Source organism: Schistocerca americana, chromosome 3, assembly GCF_021461395.2.
Source record: "Schistocerca americana isolate TAMUIC-IGC-003095 chromosome 3, iqSchAmer2.1, whole genome shotgun sequence".
NCBI lineage: Eukaryota > Metazoa > Arthropoda > Insecta > Orthoptera > Acrididae > Schistocerca > Schistocerca americana.
In genome coordinates, this window is record NC_060121.1 from 457,943,877 (window position 1) to 457,960,991 (window position 17,115).

A 17,115-nucleotide genomic window follows, 5' to 3' on the forward strand; every position below is an offset into this window, starting at 1 on the left:
AACCTAGACTTCTTTTTCTTCTTCAGGCAGGCTTCATGGAAGTGGCTACTGCACAATAAATTCTGTGAAACAGATGGATGCCTCTTCTGAAAACATCTTTTGTTTTCTGGCAACTGGATGGAAAATTGGACACATCTCCTATCCAGATTGACAGTCTGCCACACCCAATACCAGCGCACCACGGAGCATCACGACGACTTTCGCACTATACAAAGCAATGAAACAATCGGAAGCTAAACAAGAGTATCCTGGTCCTACGAAATGTAAATTATTTCCTTCTCAAAGCATAACTCCCCGATTTCCTGTCTTCTGATTTTTTTTCGATTTCAGACACCTTTTCCCATATTATAAACAATTTCTATCAACAACTTCGCCGGCCGGAGTGGCCGGGCGGTTCTGGGGGCTACAGTCTGGAATCGCGCGACCGCTGCGGTCGCAGGTTCGAATCCTGCCTCGGGCATGGATGTGTGTGCTGTCCTTAGGTTAGTTAGGTTTAAGTAGCTCTAAGTTGCAGGGGACTGATGACCTCAGAAGTTAAGTCCCATAGTGCTCAGAGCCATTTGAGCCATTTTTCAACGACTTCCATTAATATTCCGGCCTCTGGATTGACAATTGAACTGTACAGCAAAAGTTCGGAATTGCCACCAAAATTCGAAATTCCCGCCAAAATTGGGAATTCTCGCCAATAGGGTTGGTGAGGGGAGGGTTGGGGAGGGGGTGAAGATCTGGGACCCATGCGCAGGCTGACGAAAAGACGAAAACACATGATCTCATCTGGGGGTGTGGGGGGACGTGGTTTGGGTGGGAGGTAATTAATTGTTTAGTTTAGTAAGTTGCATACGAATTTGATTTCAATTTGATATCAAAATTTCACTAGCACCTCCAGTACCCTACTACTGACAACAGTGAATGCCTTCCAAATTCCTTTCTTTCCTGACAGATTCAAATGCCTTTATAGATGCAGCCCCTTTGGTTAAATGAAAAGAGCTGCATCGAACGCAAGCCGAGCATATCTTCAGAGAATCCCGGGACTAAAAGACATATAATAAATAAATCATAATCATAATCCAAATTCACCTATTTACGTTCATGCATCTGTATGCTGGGACATTCTTTAGTGCAGGAAATGATCGCTCTTACCTCGCAAGAGGTGACAGACGTATACGTGAAGGAGGAAATCTGGGAAAGTGTAAGGTTGAATAATTCGATATCCTTTCCATTTTCGCCACCACAAAGCGTTCTGTCTTCTCTGTTGAACATAGATGTCTTTATTCCAAAAGCCTTACGGTAATAATCATGGTGTCCCAAAATATTAAGATTCGTGCATTTCTGACCACTTCCACAGCTTAAACGCAGACTGAAAGAAGACGAATGTAACATGACTTTGGGAGGAAGGTTATATCTCCGTTTGGTGAAAACGCCGAGATGATTGTCGAATAAAATGGTTTATCGTTCTTTACGGACATTTTCAGAATAAACGAAGAACGAGAGCCTTTTTAAGCACTTCGAAGTAATGAGATTATACTTCGGCTTGGTGAAAGTGTTTCATCGTTCTTTATGGAAATTTTCAGAACAAATGAAAAACATGAGCCTTTTTCAACTCCTTTTTGAGAAATCACACACCCCTCCAACAAAATCCTGACTACGTCCTTGCTTTCGGCCGCGAGAGAGATGCGTTGTGTGAAACGAGCCTCAGCTTTCATGATATACAGATTTTCTATCAGAAAAATGCTCAGGTACAATTTACGTAGGTTGTAACTTAAATAGTAGAAACTATTTATTCATAACCGGTACAAAAGAGTTACGTGTTTGCACCTGTTTCTGTCCATCAAAGTAGTCACCAGCGTTGTGTAGGACCCGTTGCCAGCATTGTGGAAGGCGTAGCATACCGTTACCAGAGCCTTTTCTGTTGATGGTGCGAAGCGGTCTATTGCCTGTCTAATCTCTGGAACGGTTCTGAAGCGAATGCCTCGGAGTGGTTCCTTCATCTTTGGAATCGAAACAAAGTCACAAGGACTTAAGTCCGGAGAGTATGGTGGATGGTACAGTACTTCCCAGTCCCATCGAGCGAACAGAGCAGCCACAGCTTACGCTGTATGCGCCCGCGCATTGTCTTGCAAAATTATGGGTGGTTTGTACAGAAAGTGTCACCGCTTCTTTCGCAAAGCTGGTCGTTTTTGGAACATCACCTCCGACCAGATTTGCGAAAGAAGCGGCGACCCTTTCTGGGCAACCCACCCATCATTTTGCACGACAATGCGCCATCGCATACAGCGCAAGCTGTGGCTGCTCTGTTTGGTCGACGGGACTGGGAAGTACTGTTCCATCCACCATACTCCTTAAACTTAAGTCAAAGATCATTATACTGTTAATAATACTAGCGAGAACAGGCTTTGCCAGCAAGGGAAACAGCTGTTGTTGAAATAATTTTTCGTGACCGGGACGAGAAGCACTCAGTTTGTTTTATTGACCGGTTTCGCTGTTTAATTTAACATCATCATCAGAAACTTAGGAGTTTTCAGTTTCAAGTACAGTATTTGGATTTACATTGCCGGCACAAGAGTTTAAATTGGTGCCGTCAATGTAGCCAACTACAGTACTTTAAATTGACAATACCAGAGTTTATGATGCCGCTCTTGTAAAAGTAACGAACGGAATCGGTCACGTGCGAGCTGCAGCTGTCCTGAAAAACTTCTGGCTGAAAAGGTAAGATCACTGATCTTGTCATGCTCTAAAGAAAACTGCCACATCCACGGTATATCAAAAACAACGAAAAGAGAAGTAGAATTTGATCCGAGATGGCGTTAATGCCAGAAAAAGTTTACTGGTTGCCTACAATAAATATTAGCGCAATTTTTTTAGGATTATGTATTGCATTAAAATATAAAAGACAGTTTTATGCCACGACCATTTTCTGTGACTATTCCATTTGAATGTTGCAGTAATTCTCTCTGTCGTGTGGATAATTTATTCACGTCGAACAAGTAATCGACTTTATTCAGAATACACATGAACAAACATACATTCAAATATGCTAGGCTCAGTCATTTTTGTCTGTGACATATCTTCACTAAATTAAAAATTGTTCGCATTCCTGGCTCTGACTCTACTCCTGGAACAGCTCACCTGGCACTTGGCTGAAAAGTCTGTAACTCTATTCGGGTCGTTATGCATTTAGGCGGCTCTACTTACGAAATGCAACGCGAGGTAAAATAAAAAGACAAAAGGACATGTTTGATTTTGAGCTCGGGATAGTAACGGCAGAAAAGTGCAGTGCCTCTATTGGTGATTGGATCGCAACGTTGTTCTACTCCTTAAATCAGAGAATGAATTTAAAAAATAAAAAAAAAATGTTCTTCAAGACTCAACTGGAAACCAGTTTCTGATTCGAATGTAGTGTGCCAAAACCACTGCTGACACGAGTGGAACAAGTTACGATCCAAACCAAGGTCGTGTTGCTTTCCGTAGGTCTTGTGAAGAATGGGGGTGAGTGAACCTGTAGAGAGTCAGGGCGCTAATGACACATCATTCAATTAATAATAATTTATTAGCATTAGCCGCTCCTTCTTCTCGGAGCTGCCTAGCAGTGACCACCCTTGAAAGCAGGGCGAGTAACTTGCTGGACGCCAGCCCTGTGTTGCCTGTGGTCGGTGACGCGGCCTATAGGAGGGTACGGTGGGAGTGCGTTTCCGCAGCCCAGCGTGCTTGTGGTCTTCTGTCGGACCGTCAGCGCTCTCAACGAGTGAACCTGCTCTTAGGCTCCTTCCCAGACTACTGCGTACTGCTGTAGTCAGTTGTCGAGGTGGCGTAAAAGCAGAAGACACAGTAGCAACATGAAGGACAGTCCAAATTGTGGTTCTAGCGTACAGCCGGTGACGCACTACTGGTGGTGCCCCAGTAGTGTATTGGTGACACAAGCGTCCACCGTCCCAGTTGAACAGCTTCCAGTCATGCAGACTGGTTCATCTTCATCCATGTAATATCGGCAGGGCCCCGTCCTAAGTCAGACATAGTTGTAATCGCCGGCCGAAGTGGCCGTGCGGTTAAAGGCGCTGCAGTCTGGAACCGCAAGACCGCTACGGTCGCAGGTTCGAATCCTGCCTCGGGCATGGATGTTTGTGATGTCCTTAGGTTAGTTAGGTTTAACTAGTTCTAAGTTCTAGGGGACTAATAACCTCAGCAGTTGAGTCCCATAGTGCTCAGAGCCATTAAATTTAATTAAATAGTTGTAATCGGCACGGCTGTGGCTTGTAGAACACAAGTCTCCTCCGCAGCTGGACGACTTTGATCTTGCAGCAGTGGATTCCAGTTCGGTGGCGGCTTGTAGGCACTTGTTTAAGTCACCAGAACATCCAGCAACATGAAAAAGTTGGTGTCCCATCAGTATCCGTGATGCAGATGGAATGGCCTCACTCTGAGAATGACTACGAGGAGGGTGGAGGTTTCATAGCAGGCGATGACGCGATCACACCCGCACTGGTGACCGAATTTGCTCTCGCTTTCTGAGACTATCGCCGTTGTCGGCTGCTGTAGTGCTTAGCTTTAGGCTTCAAGATGTTCCTTAATGCGAACTTTGTTTGCATCCTAAAAGGCGTTCTTATGGCGTCTAGGTAAAATTACTACATTTAGCCCCGTCACAGTAGAGCGTTCTGTCTGCTCCACGCTTACGTCAAAGTGTTTAATCAGTGTTCTTCGCTTGCCTGTCGCATAGTATGAAGAAACGAGCTTCCAGCTGGTTTGTACTTCAAGCCTCCCATATCGACATTTGGCTACGACAGCGTTACATAGCCGGCACACATCCCACACTTAGCGACATCTCAGTCAGTTTCTAAGAAAATTGTACTCCGGGACTTACTTAATATCCTACTGTACAACAGTATTAACAATCTTCAAGAACTGCTCTTGTAGAGAGAGCCAAAGTAAAACGGATGAACTACAGCTCGAGCTGTAATACAGATGATTCACTGTGTCTACACCGCAACTGTGAAATAAACGGGCAAGTAATCTGAATGTATGACGCACTGAACATTAACTGAGCTTAGACGTAAAATTAAATGCAGAATACACGTAGCTCTATTTAAGTCTACCATTGTAGGCGATTAGGTCTGTAAACAGAATCTAGTGACATTTACGTTCATGTGAAATCTAGTCTCTTGGTCGTTGCAATTTAATATCCTATATTTTTAAGTGTATCCTGCAACCTTCGCAGAAGGAATTTAATCTTCAAGAGCGTTCAACACTGAAAATCTGTAGAACTGTTATAAGGTCTGAATGAATGAAACAACAACAGATTTAAAAAGAACTTTCAATAAAATTTTTTAATGTGCACTTAGGTTTGTGGCAAAAGCCATTTTTTTCCAAATCCCTTCACTCCACTATTTTTTTCTCGTTTCGGCATTTGACTAATAGCGAAACGCAAAGCACCATTAACAAGAAATTAGTCAATATGATTAAATGGTAATCCAGAAACTAGTTCTTGTCATGTAATTGCAATTGTCCAACGTGCTTGGTGTGCAAAATCAGAGTGCATTCAGCGTTTTTGGTCGTAACAATTTTGCACTTCTTCCTTGCTATTTACATTTATAATAATGTTACAATAGTAATGCAATAATCTACAAACAATATCAAGCGTGAACTAATTAAATTAGAAAAAGTTAGAACTACGAAGGATAACAAAAAATTACGAAAGATGTTTTTTGTTTCATAAAATTAAAAGAATTTTATCCATACATATATCTGGGAAGGAAACATTAATCAACCCAAGAAAACAACTGGCACTGAAGCAGACTCATATCGGGCGTGCGTATAGGTATTTAGCGATATTTCTAGCTTATTTTTGACACATGCGTATTTGGAATACCACTTCATCATATATGACTGAATCTGGTATTAACAATGTCGAAATGAAAAACCAATAGTGGAGGGGAGGGTATTTAGAAAAAGTGACTTTTTCGACAAATCTGAGAGCACAGTTGTAACGTACATTAAAAAGCATTGAATTTTTATTAGAATTATTTACATCTGTTACCATTTCAACGGTATTCATTCATAAATATCACATGGGCAAGTATAAAAGAACTGTGTCTCTGGTTTTGCTGCACACTACAGCATATTCAAAGCTGATGAAGATCGAAGTATATAACTTGTGTAGGTTTACTTGTAAGTTCAGAATTCTTAGTACTAAAAACTGAATCAGTGGCACGTGAATTAATAACAAAAGGTATGAGTCGTTATCGTAAAATTACTTGCAAGGTCTTGGGTCTCACGTTACCCATAGGACTTAATGCGTGTTCCAACGTGCAATGAGGAGCACTATCGACGTGGTCCCCAACGAAAGTGGAACTTAATAAATCTAGTTACCACTGATAATAATTTATGTTCAGAATGTGTCTGAAGACTCTAAAATCAAATTATTATAAATATAATGGTGAGCAAGCTCCCACAGGAGTTATAAGTAAACTGAAATGGAAGGATACTTAAAACAATAATTTCGGTCTCACATTTGGTAACGTGTTAGAGTATCCTAGTTTACCATCAGTTATACGCCTAGTGCCTCACTCAGCTGAACTCCTTGTACCAGTTTTCAAAGTAATACCATCTTCATTAATACAGGAACACGAGTCTGGTGAACATCGATGTGGCCTCAATGACAACAGTTTTGTTACTGAAGATGATTCCGTTCATAAGGACTTTGAGTAGCAGGAGTCGACCGATTTCCCACGACATTTGAGACTACCCGAAAAAGATTCGGAACTGTTACCATCAGGACTGCACTAGATTAACTTGCCTTATAAAGGACCTAAGGTGTCCTACTTTCGCTTTAACGAAATAATTTTGGGAATTTCAGTCTATAACGCAACTGATGTGGAGACTGTTTATCGAAAGCTCAAAGCAGAGTTTGAAGTGCATCCTCCTTAGCAGTGGAAATCTGTGCAATCCCCTTAGCCCATTCAGTTTGTTTGCGTGAGGAACATGAATACATAAGGAAATTCATAGATCTGTAGCAATATAAACACTCCAGAAGAAGCTCCAAGCTAAAATTTTACTTTAATAGGTATATTTACCGTTTGATAATGAAACGGTGCTATTTTTATGAACACAATTTAACTTGCAATAACTACAGGGTGTTTCAAAAATGACCGGTATATTTGAAACGCCAATAAAAACTAAACGAGCAGCGATAGAAATACACCGTTTGTTGCAATATGCTTGGGACAACAGTACATTTTCAGGCGGACAATCTTTCGAAATTACAGTAGTTACAATTTTCAACAACAGATGGCGCTGCAAGTGATGTGAAAGATATAGAAAACAACGCAGTCTGTGGGTGCGCCATTCTGTACGTCGTCTTTCTGCTGTAAGCGTGTGCTGTTCACAACGTGCAAGTGTGCTGTAGACAACATGGTTTATTCCTTAGAACAGAGGATTTTTCTGGTGTTGGAATTCCACCGCCTAGAACACAGTGTTGTTGCAACAAGACGAAGTTTTCAACGGAGGTTTAATGTAACCAAAGGACCGAAAAGCGATACAATAAAGGATCTGTTTGAAAAATTTCAACGGACTGGGAACGTGACGGACGAACGTGCTGGAAAGGTAGGGCAACCGCATACGGCAACCACAGAGGGCAATGCGCAGCTAGTGCAGCAGGTGATCCAACAGCGGCCTCGGGTTTCCGTTCGCCGTGTTGCAGCTGCGGTCCAAATGACGCCAACGTCCACGTATCGTCTCATGCGCCAGAGTTTACACCTCTATCCATACAAAATTCAAATGCGGCAACCCCTCAGCGCCGCTACCATTGCTGCACGAGAGACATTCGCTAACGATATAGTGCACAGGATTGATGACGGCGATATGCATGTGGGTAGCATTTGGTTTACTGACGAAGCTTATTTTTACCTGGACGGCTTCGTCAATAAACAGAACTGGCGCATATAGGGAACCGAAAAGCCCCATCGTCCCTGCATCCTCAAAAGTACTGGTCTGGGCCGCCATTTCTTCCAAAGGAATCATTGGCCCATTTTTCAGATCCGAAACGATTACTGCATCACGCTATCTGGACATTCTTCGTGAATTTGTGGCGGTACAAACTGCCTTAGACGACACTGCGAACACCTCGTGGTTTATGCAAGATGGTGCCCGGCCACATCGAACGGCCGACGTCTTTAATTTCCTGAATGAATATTTCGATGATCGTGTGATTGCTTTGGGCTATCCGAAACATACAGGAGGCGGCGTGGATTGGCCTCCCTATTCGCCAGACATGAACCCCTGTGACTTCTTTCTGTGGGGACACTTGAAAGACCAGGTGTACCGCCAGATTCCAGAAACAATTGAACAGCTGAAGCAGTACATCTCATCTGCATGTGAAGCCATTCCGCCAGACACGTTGTCAAAGGTTTCGGGTAATTTCATTCAGAGACTACGCCATATTATTGCTACGCATGGTGGATATGTGGAAAATATCGTACTATAGAGTTTCGCAGACCGCAGCGCCATCTGTTGTTGAAAATTGTAACTACTGTAATTTCGAAAGTTTGTCTGCCTGAAAATGTACTGTTGTCCCAAGCATATTGCAACAAACGGTGTATTTCTATCGCTGCTCGTTTAGTTTTTATTGCCGTTTCAAATATACCGGTCATTTTTGAAACCCCCTGTATATGTAGTCTTTGTATGAATAAAACTATTCTTTGCGAACAGTAGGTCTATATTTGGTAAGTTTTGCCTTTATATGCACATTTTGTATGACTTTTGAGACAAAGATTTGGTGTCCTGTAACTTACAAAGCAAAAAGTAAATGTCTGAAGATGGCCTTGTAAGCCGAAAAACCGGTTAACACAATAAAAGTAATACTGTGGAAGAAAAGCAAACTGGTGCTTTTCATTTATTAAAAAGTTTAAATGCTACCCAAAAACGGCCGTTATTTTTGGATTCACAGTCCAAAAGTTAGGCAACAACAGGTCACAGATCTTAGACAATTAGACTGCTGGTCTCCAGTGTTATGATACCAAGAAATAATAATAATAGTCAATATGGCCGATAAAAAGTTTACAGTAAGATTACAGAGTGGAGAAGAAAATTAAGCTCTTGCATGTAATGCAATTCTAATTACATTGCGGTACTCACGGTTCACCTTTCTGTGTTGTAGCTAATTATATGAAGCACACATTTGCAGCTGGTTCTCATTTAATATAATGATATATACTGTTCGCTCCTCCTTTTTTTCCTTCCAACCTCTGGTGCGTAAACGCACGCCGTATTTGCATAATATTATTCATATTCAAGCTCCAATACTTGTGTCAGTGATAGACGTGAAAGAACTTATAAAGCAGCATCGCAGCCGATGTTTATTAGCGTTCAAAGAATCACCTCGATTTTTTTCAGTCAGTAAACCCCAATGTTTCAAAGAATCAAATTCACACGTATAAAACGGATTCAAACGTCTGATTGCGCCCCAAATGAGTTAATGTGTTATTTCAAGCATGTATACAATAAAACGCTTAGCAACCTTTGAAATTGGGCTTAAATTTTGTTGTAAGTCGTTAAGTACTCCTATCATGAAACACTGGAAGAATACTTTATAAAATGCGTGGCACAAAAATGCAGACTTCTTACTTTATTTGGAGCTGTTTCGGGCGTAAATTGTGTTCATGGTCGTTGTAAAACAAATAAGCAGCGAGCATTACGTACACATTGCATTGCAGATCAATTTTTCGATGACCGACAACATAGTTTATGACAGAAACAGATCGTAATAAAATATAAAATCAGCATTTGTATGTCAAGCATTTTAAAAAGTATTTACTAGCTGATAACTGCTGCAACGAAATGTTTAAATCGCTGAAAGAATAGATTCCACGTAAACTGCGCTCCATTTGAAGCGAAAGCTAGTTGCTCACGAATTTCTCTGTTTATGACATCATATCCTCTGAACTAAGTGTCACACAGCTATATAATTTTGCGGGTACATTCTGCAATTTATGTAGTTAGTGTCTGTAAAGTGTTTTGAAAACAGAGTAATAGTGAAGAAGTAATAAACTGAAACGTCAAGTGTGATTTTAAAGTTTTCGTGTACGGCGTTTTCAGAAAAAGCTCTGAGAGATATTCAAAGGAAAAGAAACGAAAGAGCTCCGTGAGTATAACTGAAGCCTCTGTTCTCCACTGCGTCCTTCAGTTCGTCGTCCAAGCTGGAGCGCTTCCCTCTGAGATGTTTATCAGCGGACCAAACACATGGAAGTCGCAGGGGGACATGACCGGACATGCCCAAGCTGCTAGCGTTTGAACTCTGCCATTACACTTCGTGTGACGTTGAAGACGTGTGAATGTGCGTTATCATTGAGCAGAACCACTCCTTCCGTCAGAAACCCAGGTCGTTTGTTCTTGATGGACTTCCGTAGACTACGGAATGTCTCACAATACACGCCATTGTTAATGGTTTTCCGTGCTCGAGGAATTCGACGAGTATCGGACGTCGGACGTGGAAAAGACGGCGAACTTCACCTCGCCTGTTGACGGCACCGCGTTGAATTTTTTAGGGGGCTGATGACGCAGGCTTCTTTTGCCTAGATCTCTCACTACGTTATCCTAAACTCGCGTATGCAAACTTGATACGCTTTGTTTGTCACGACGCTTCGTACCTTTTAATTTGAACACTGCTTGCAGGTTTTCTCGCATTTAAATGTTTAAGACGTCATAACCCATTACGTAGTGTTGCCAGTACGTTCAGTGACATACGTGGATGCTGCCTGCAAACTGTGATGAGAATAGAGTTGATAGCATAGAATTCATAGATGGAAATGTCATGCCTGATGAGTAAGTTTGCCTGCATGAACAGCTAAAATGTTTTCCTTCATTCATTTTCTGAGCTGACAGAGGCATAAATGATGGTAAATGTTTGAAATCTTGTCCAAAGTTTGTTGAAAGTTGCTAAGTGCTCTCATTCCCAAGTACTGGATGAGTATCGTCCAGGTATTAGCGCGCCGTCAGCTACACTGCTTCAAGACAAGCACGCAGTTTCTATCTGTAATACTTGTCTTATTTTGTTAAACTCTTAAAATAAAACCTCTTAAGTGTAATACTTCAATATTTTAAAACTTTAAATCCGGCCGGGCTGAGTGTACCCGTGGTTAGAGACACCATGTCACGGATTGCGCGGCACCTCCGGCTGCAGATTTGAGTCCTCTCTCGGGCATGATTGTGTGCGTTGTTCTTAGCATAAGTTAGTTTAAGTAGTGTTTAAATCTAGGGACCAATGACCTCTGCGGTTTGGTACCTTAGCAATTCCCAAGCAAATTACCACATTTTAAATCTGGTTATCATCTACGAGAAAAATTTAAAATCAAGTTTTTGTTTTCCTTGGAAAACGTTAGACAGCCAATCGCCAACAGGTACTGGATTCCGATTTAACGGTTTAGCTAAGTAGACGAATTATGTCCGCTTTCGAGACAGTCTATTTTGTTTCCCCTCACTATTTTTATATCAAGACAAGTCACGCATTTATTATGGTATTTGAACTGTGTTTAAGCTATACGGGGGTCATATCATTGTCCAGCCATTCATATTCTTAGTTCGAGTATAATAAACTTTCTAGGCGCTTCAGTCCGGAACCACGCGGCTGCTACGGTTGCAGGTTCGAATCCTGCCTCGGGCATGGATGTGTGTGATGTCCTTAGGTTAGTTAGGTTTAAGTAGTTGTAAGTCCAGGGGACTGCTGAGCTCAGATTTTAAGTCCCATAGTGCTTAGAACCATTTGAATAAACTTTCTTGGGACTGAGACGCTTATATGCACGATTCAGCATGGTTTTAGAGAGCACAGCTGGTGCTAAACTAAGCTTGCCTATTTCTGTCAAGATACACGAGTACTTCGAATAATGGTTGTGGGACAACAGACAGATTCAGCATTTCTACATTTCCGGAAAGCATTCGACATGGTGCGCCATTACAGGCTGTTAATGAAGGTATGAGCATATTGAATAAGTTCGCAGACATGTGAGTCGATTGAAGACATATTAAGTAATAGAATACCTCGAGAGCTGATCAGAGACAAGGGTATCGCCAGGAGCGCCCCAGGGAAGTGTAATGGAACCGCTGTTGTTCTCTACACGTATACATAAATGATTTGCAGGACAGAGTCGGCAGCAATATGCGGTTGTTTGCTTATAATGTAGTGTACGGTAAGGTGTCGAAGTTGTGTGACTGTAGGATAATACAAGACGACTTAGGCAAAATTTCCGGTTGGTGTGATGAATGGTAGCTACCTCTGAATGTGGAAAAATGAAAGTTAATGGGGATGAATAGGAAGAACAAGCCTGTTATGTTCGGATACAGAATTACTAGTCTCCTGCTTAACACAGTCAAGTCGTTTAAATATCTGGGCTTAACGTTGCAAAGCGATATGTAATAGTACGAACTAGTGAGAACTGTGGTAGGGAAGGCGAATTGTTGACTTCGATTTATAAGGGAGAATTTTAGGAAAGAGTGATTCACCTGTAAAGAAGACCGCTGTTGCGACCTATTCTTGAATACTACTCGAATGTTTGGGATTCGCACCAGTTTGGATTGAAGGAAGCCATCGAAGCAACTCAGAGGCGGGCTGCTAGATAAGGTGTACCCAGGAGAAGGTATAAACTCAGATCACAATTTACTGATGATGAAGAGTAGGCTGAATTTTAAGAGACTACTCAGGTAGAAAATACTCAGGAATGAAGAGAGATGCTTGGCGTTCTCTGAGGCTATAGATACTGCGACGGTGAATACCTCAGTGGTCAGTTCAGCTGAATAAGAAAGGACATCTCTTGAGAGGGTAATCACAGAAATTGGAAAGAAAAATATAGGTGCAAGAAACGTAAGTGCGAAGAAATCATACGTAACAGAAGAAATACTCCGGTCGATCGTCGTATGAAGGAAGTACAAAAAAAAATGTTCAAATAGCATCAGGAATACAGAAATACAAGTCAGGAGTGACATAAATAGGAAATCCAGGAAGCTAAGGTGAAATGGCTACATGGAGGGTGTGAAGAAATCGGAAAAAGAAATGATTGTCGGAAGAGCTGACTCAGCATATACAAAAGTCAAATGAACTTTCAGTGAAATTAAAAGCAAGGTGGTAGCATTAAGAGTGCAACGGGAAGCCCACTAATGAATGCTGAGGAGAGGGCAGATTGGTGGAAAGAGAACAGTGAAGACGGGGAGAGCTTGTCTGATGATATGACAGAAGAAGAAACAGAAGGCGACAGGAATGAAGGGGTCAAGTGCTAGTCAGAATTTAACAGATCTCTAGAAGACTTGAAATTAAGTAAGGCAGAAGAGGACATAAACGATCGAAATATCTAAAATCGTTGTAGAAAGTGGCAACCAAACGACTGTTCAAGTTGGTGTATAGAAACTATGAGACTGGTGGCGAACCGTCAGACTTTGGGAAAAAAGTTATCCACACAATTCTGAAGTTAACCAGGGCAGATAAGTGCGAAAACTATCGCACAACCATCTTAACATTTCCTGCACTTACAAGGATAGAGAGGAAACTTGAGGATCTGTTAGTTGACGATCAGTTCGGCATTAGGAAAGGTAAAAGCATTAGATAAGAGGTTCTGAGGTTGGGCTTGTTCATAGAAGCAAGACTGAAGAATTTGATAGGATTTTGACGACCTAGAAAAACCGAAACCGGTAGTCTAAGGACGTAACATTTGGTGATCATAGACGGAAATAAAAATATTGATCCTACACTTTCTGGATCACTGTCCGATTCGCTATCATGTCACATCGTGTGAGAGCTAAAGCGTTCGAAAATGTAAAAAGGTGCAAAGTGTTCGAAATTCTGAGCAGAACAGGAATAAGCTATAGGGAGAGAGGGGTAATATACTATGTGTGCAAGAACCGCCGGCTGGAGTGGCCGAGCGGTTCTAGGCGCTACAAGTCAGGAACCGCGCGACCGCTACGGTCGCAGGTTCGAATCCTGCCTCGGGCATGGATGTGTGTGATGTCCTTAGGTTAGTTAAGTTTAAGTAGTTCGAAGTCTAGGGGACTGATGGCCTCAGAAGTTAAGTCCCATAGTCCTCAGACCCATCTGAACCATTTTTTGCCAGAACCAAGAGGGAACAATAAGACTGTAAGACCAAGAACAAAGTGTTTTGACTTAAGAGAATGTAAGACATGGATTACATTTCGCGCCTAGTTACCTTTTACGGAACTGAACAATATACCACTAAGAAATAGCTGCAGAAAAAGTACTGTCTTTACTACGTTGCACCAAGAAATAAACGAGCAACCTGTAGCTATGTAAGACGGAATATCTCTCCCGACTTACCTGTAGACATTTCCGTACATTCTATGCAACTTGTTGCAGTGTTTGTAGACAACAGGAAGTTTCCGAAAGAAGAGCAGGTTGCCCAGGATGGGGAGAGTGGGTGGTCCGGGCACCTCAGTACGCAGCCGGCTGGCCCACAGGTATCCTGCCGCTGCGAACAGCACGGCAGCCGCTCCGGCCACGATGACGCACAGGGTGGCCACGGCACTCATCTTCGACAGCCAACAAACAGAACTGGACGAACAGACCGTAGAAGTAAAGAGAGTGGCCTTCAGGTCGCACGAGGTATGTCAAGCTTCCCCCTCCTTCTAGGTACCCATTACGACTTGAGGTGCTGATCGCATCACGCAAAACGTTTCGCAAGGTACCCAGGAAGCGTCGCACTGTACGCGGGGAGAGAAATTTCGTATCATTCGATTTGCCTTAAAAAAAAAAAAAGTTTCGCATTGACCCTGTAAAGCTACATCCGTTTCTGTAGTTAGTTTCTCAGTAAAACTTTTAATATCCGCATAAATAAAATAAAATAAAAAGCTGTTTTGGGATTTGCACGTATTCTCCGCTCTGCAGTCTTCCTCATTCGATTTTGAGGAAACCATTCGGTAAGAGAATATCATTTTTCCGCATCTTATAAGCCACACATTGCTGCTTAATAATGAACTTGTTTGTTTTTTTCGTTATGGCCCATAGTCTTTCTGATACTTCGAAGTACAGTAAAACACTACGCATATTTTGAAAAGCTTTCAGTGAAAAATGTAGTTGTTAGCCATGCTACGTTTGGTGGGTTTTAGGGCATAGACCGTTGCCTATAAAATGTAGGTAACATACTGTTTTTAACGGTGGTAGGAGGGTCATGTCTGTTTCCATCCTCGAGAAAATACGTGTGATACTGTAGAGATTGCCAGCGACGAAGCTGGAGCCACGCGCCACATGCGCGGCTATTGCCTCCTGTTATGGTCTAGTATGCGGAGTGCGGAGCTGCCTCGTGTTTCTCTTCTTCGTAAGATACCGATACAAACTGAAGTTGTAAATGAAAGGAAAACTTAATGACCGGGAGTCATCATCTCATGACGCTTTTCAAGTATTTGCTGCCTGGTTTCAGGAAACAGTATTACCCTTATTATGGAATTTATTCGCACATTTGTGCGCAACCTTCTGATTTTACAAATGCCGTTTTAGTTCAGTGTGCAAAAACAAACACACAATCCGTTAATATGCGTCTACAGATAAACAATCGAAACGGGCAACGGGAAAACAAAATTTGTTTTACGGTCGCACAATGCATATGTACGTGTAGCAGATAATAGTACTTTCACTTTTAATGTACTCTGGAGGAAAGCGTAGGAAATGAAATAAATATAAAATGAAACGTGTGCTACTGTCTAATAACTGAAGCGAACGTGTAATATAATACCAACAATTTCTTCTAAAGAGAAGTGCACGATATTAAAATAAAACTGTTGTCTTACGATCTAATAACTGGAGTTGGGGTTCAGATCACAGATGTAGGTTTATTTGCATCGTTCTCTTTTTCTCTTATTGTTCTAAGAGAGTGTGCACGGCATGCAACAATGTCCTCCTCCTCCTCAGCCAGAAAGGTCCTATTTTTACATTTTTTAAAACGAAGGAAAGCTTTCCGTTTCTCTTCTGGACGGAACTGAACTACGTTATTTATCAACACTTTTCCGTATACAATAACGTATATTTGCTCGATCACTATCCATTTCAGCAGACGCTAAGTACAAGCGCGCTATGACTATAACGTGACTGTACAATGCTGAGACATGTGTGTCAATCGTGTACTGTCGAGTATTCTCGGACACCTTTGGTCCTGTCTGTAACAAAACCAGGTTTATTTCTGCGTTCTGCCGTCAGCAACTGTGAAATAAAAGAGTTCCAGTTAACTTGAAAACCAACAAATCTTAAGCAAATCCGATAGAAAGCCGAGATGGGGTGGTAAGCAAACAAGCAAAAAACAGAGGAAACAGCAATGCGACGGGTGCTGTGCTAGGCTGATGGGTACCCAAAGGGTTGAGATTGTAGTGTCGGCAGACTTGCCAACACTACGCACACTAATTGAAAGAGGCGGCCAAGATGCACGCGCTAACTCACGAAGGATGGAGTGAGGTCTGAAACAGGATACGTAATGAATGCTATAAAGAAAAGTACGTAGCTTCTGGAATACTTAACTTTAATCCATCCTTTGTATACATTGTTCTTGATGAGACATGCTTCATACGATACAAGTGAGACTCTATAGTTTCAGACAATATACTGCTAATGGCGCCTTGCTAGGTCGTAGCCATTGAGTAAGCTGAAGGCTATTCTAACAATCTGCTCTGCAAATGAGCGAGGCTTCGTCAGTGTGTATCGCTAGCTACGTCGTCCGTACAACTGGGGCGAGTGCTAGTACGTCTCTCTAGACCTGCCGTGTGGTGGCGCTCGGTCTGCTATCACTGAAAGTGGCGACACGCGGGTCCGACATGTACTAATGGACCGCGGCCGATTTAAAGATACCACCTAGCAAGTGTGGTGTCTGGCAGTGACACCACATTCCTCCCCCGCAAATCGGCGAACGGTCGTGTTATAAGGCGTCCGCCCGCCGTGGGGAGGACCCCATGTTGACGTATGCGATGAGGTGGGGAGCCTAACAACAGGCGAGGCTGTGCCACCCGCACCCGGCCATTCGGTCCGAGGGGAGCTAGGTAACGCCTGAAAATCTAGTCCAGGGTGCACGTCAACATGCGGTGTATGCGCCCTTAGAGATATAGGAGAGGCCGAAGGGTCGACCTCCATTGCGTCGGGGCACCCGACGG

General features: G+C 42.4%; 1 protein-coding gene across 1 annotated transcript in view; it reads right to left on the reverse strand.

Moving 5' to 3' along the window:
- LOC124606152 (probable cytochrome P450 4s3) overlaps positions 1 to 14,514 on the reverse strand; it is a 173,375-nt gene extending 158,861 nt beyond the window's left edge. Inside the window, exon 1 of the mRNA XM_047138116.1 lies at positions 14,303 to 14,514. Within this exon, the coding sequence (XP_046994072.1) occupies positions 14,303 to 14,514 (212 nt within the window). The remainder of the gene's footprint in view (positions 1 to 14,302) is intronic.
- Between the last annotated feature and the right edge of the window lie 2,601 nt (positions 14,515 to 17,115).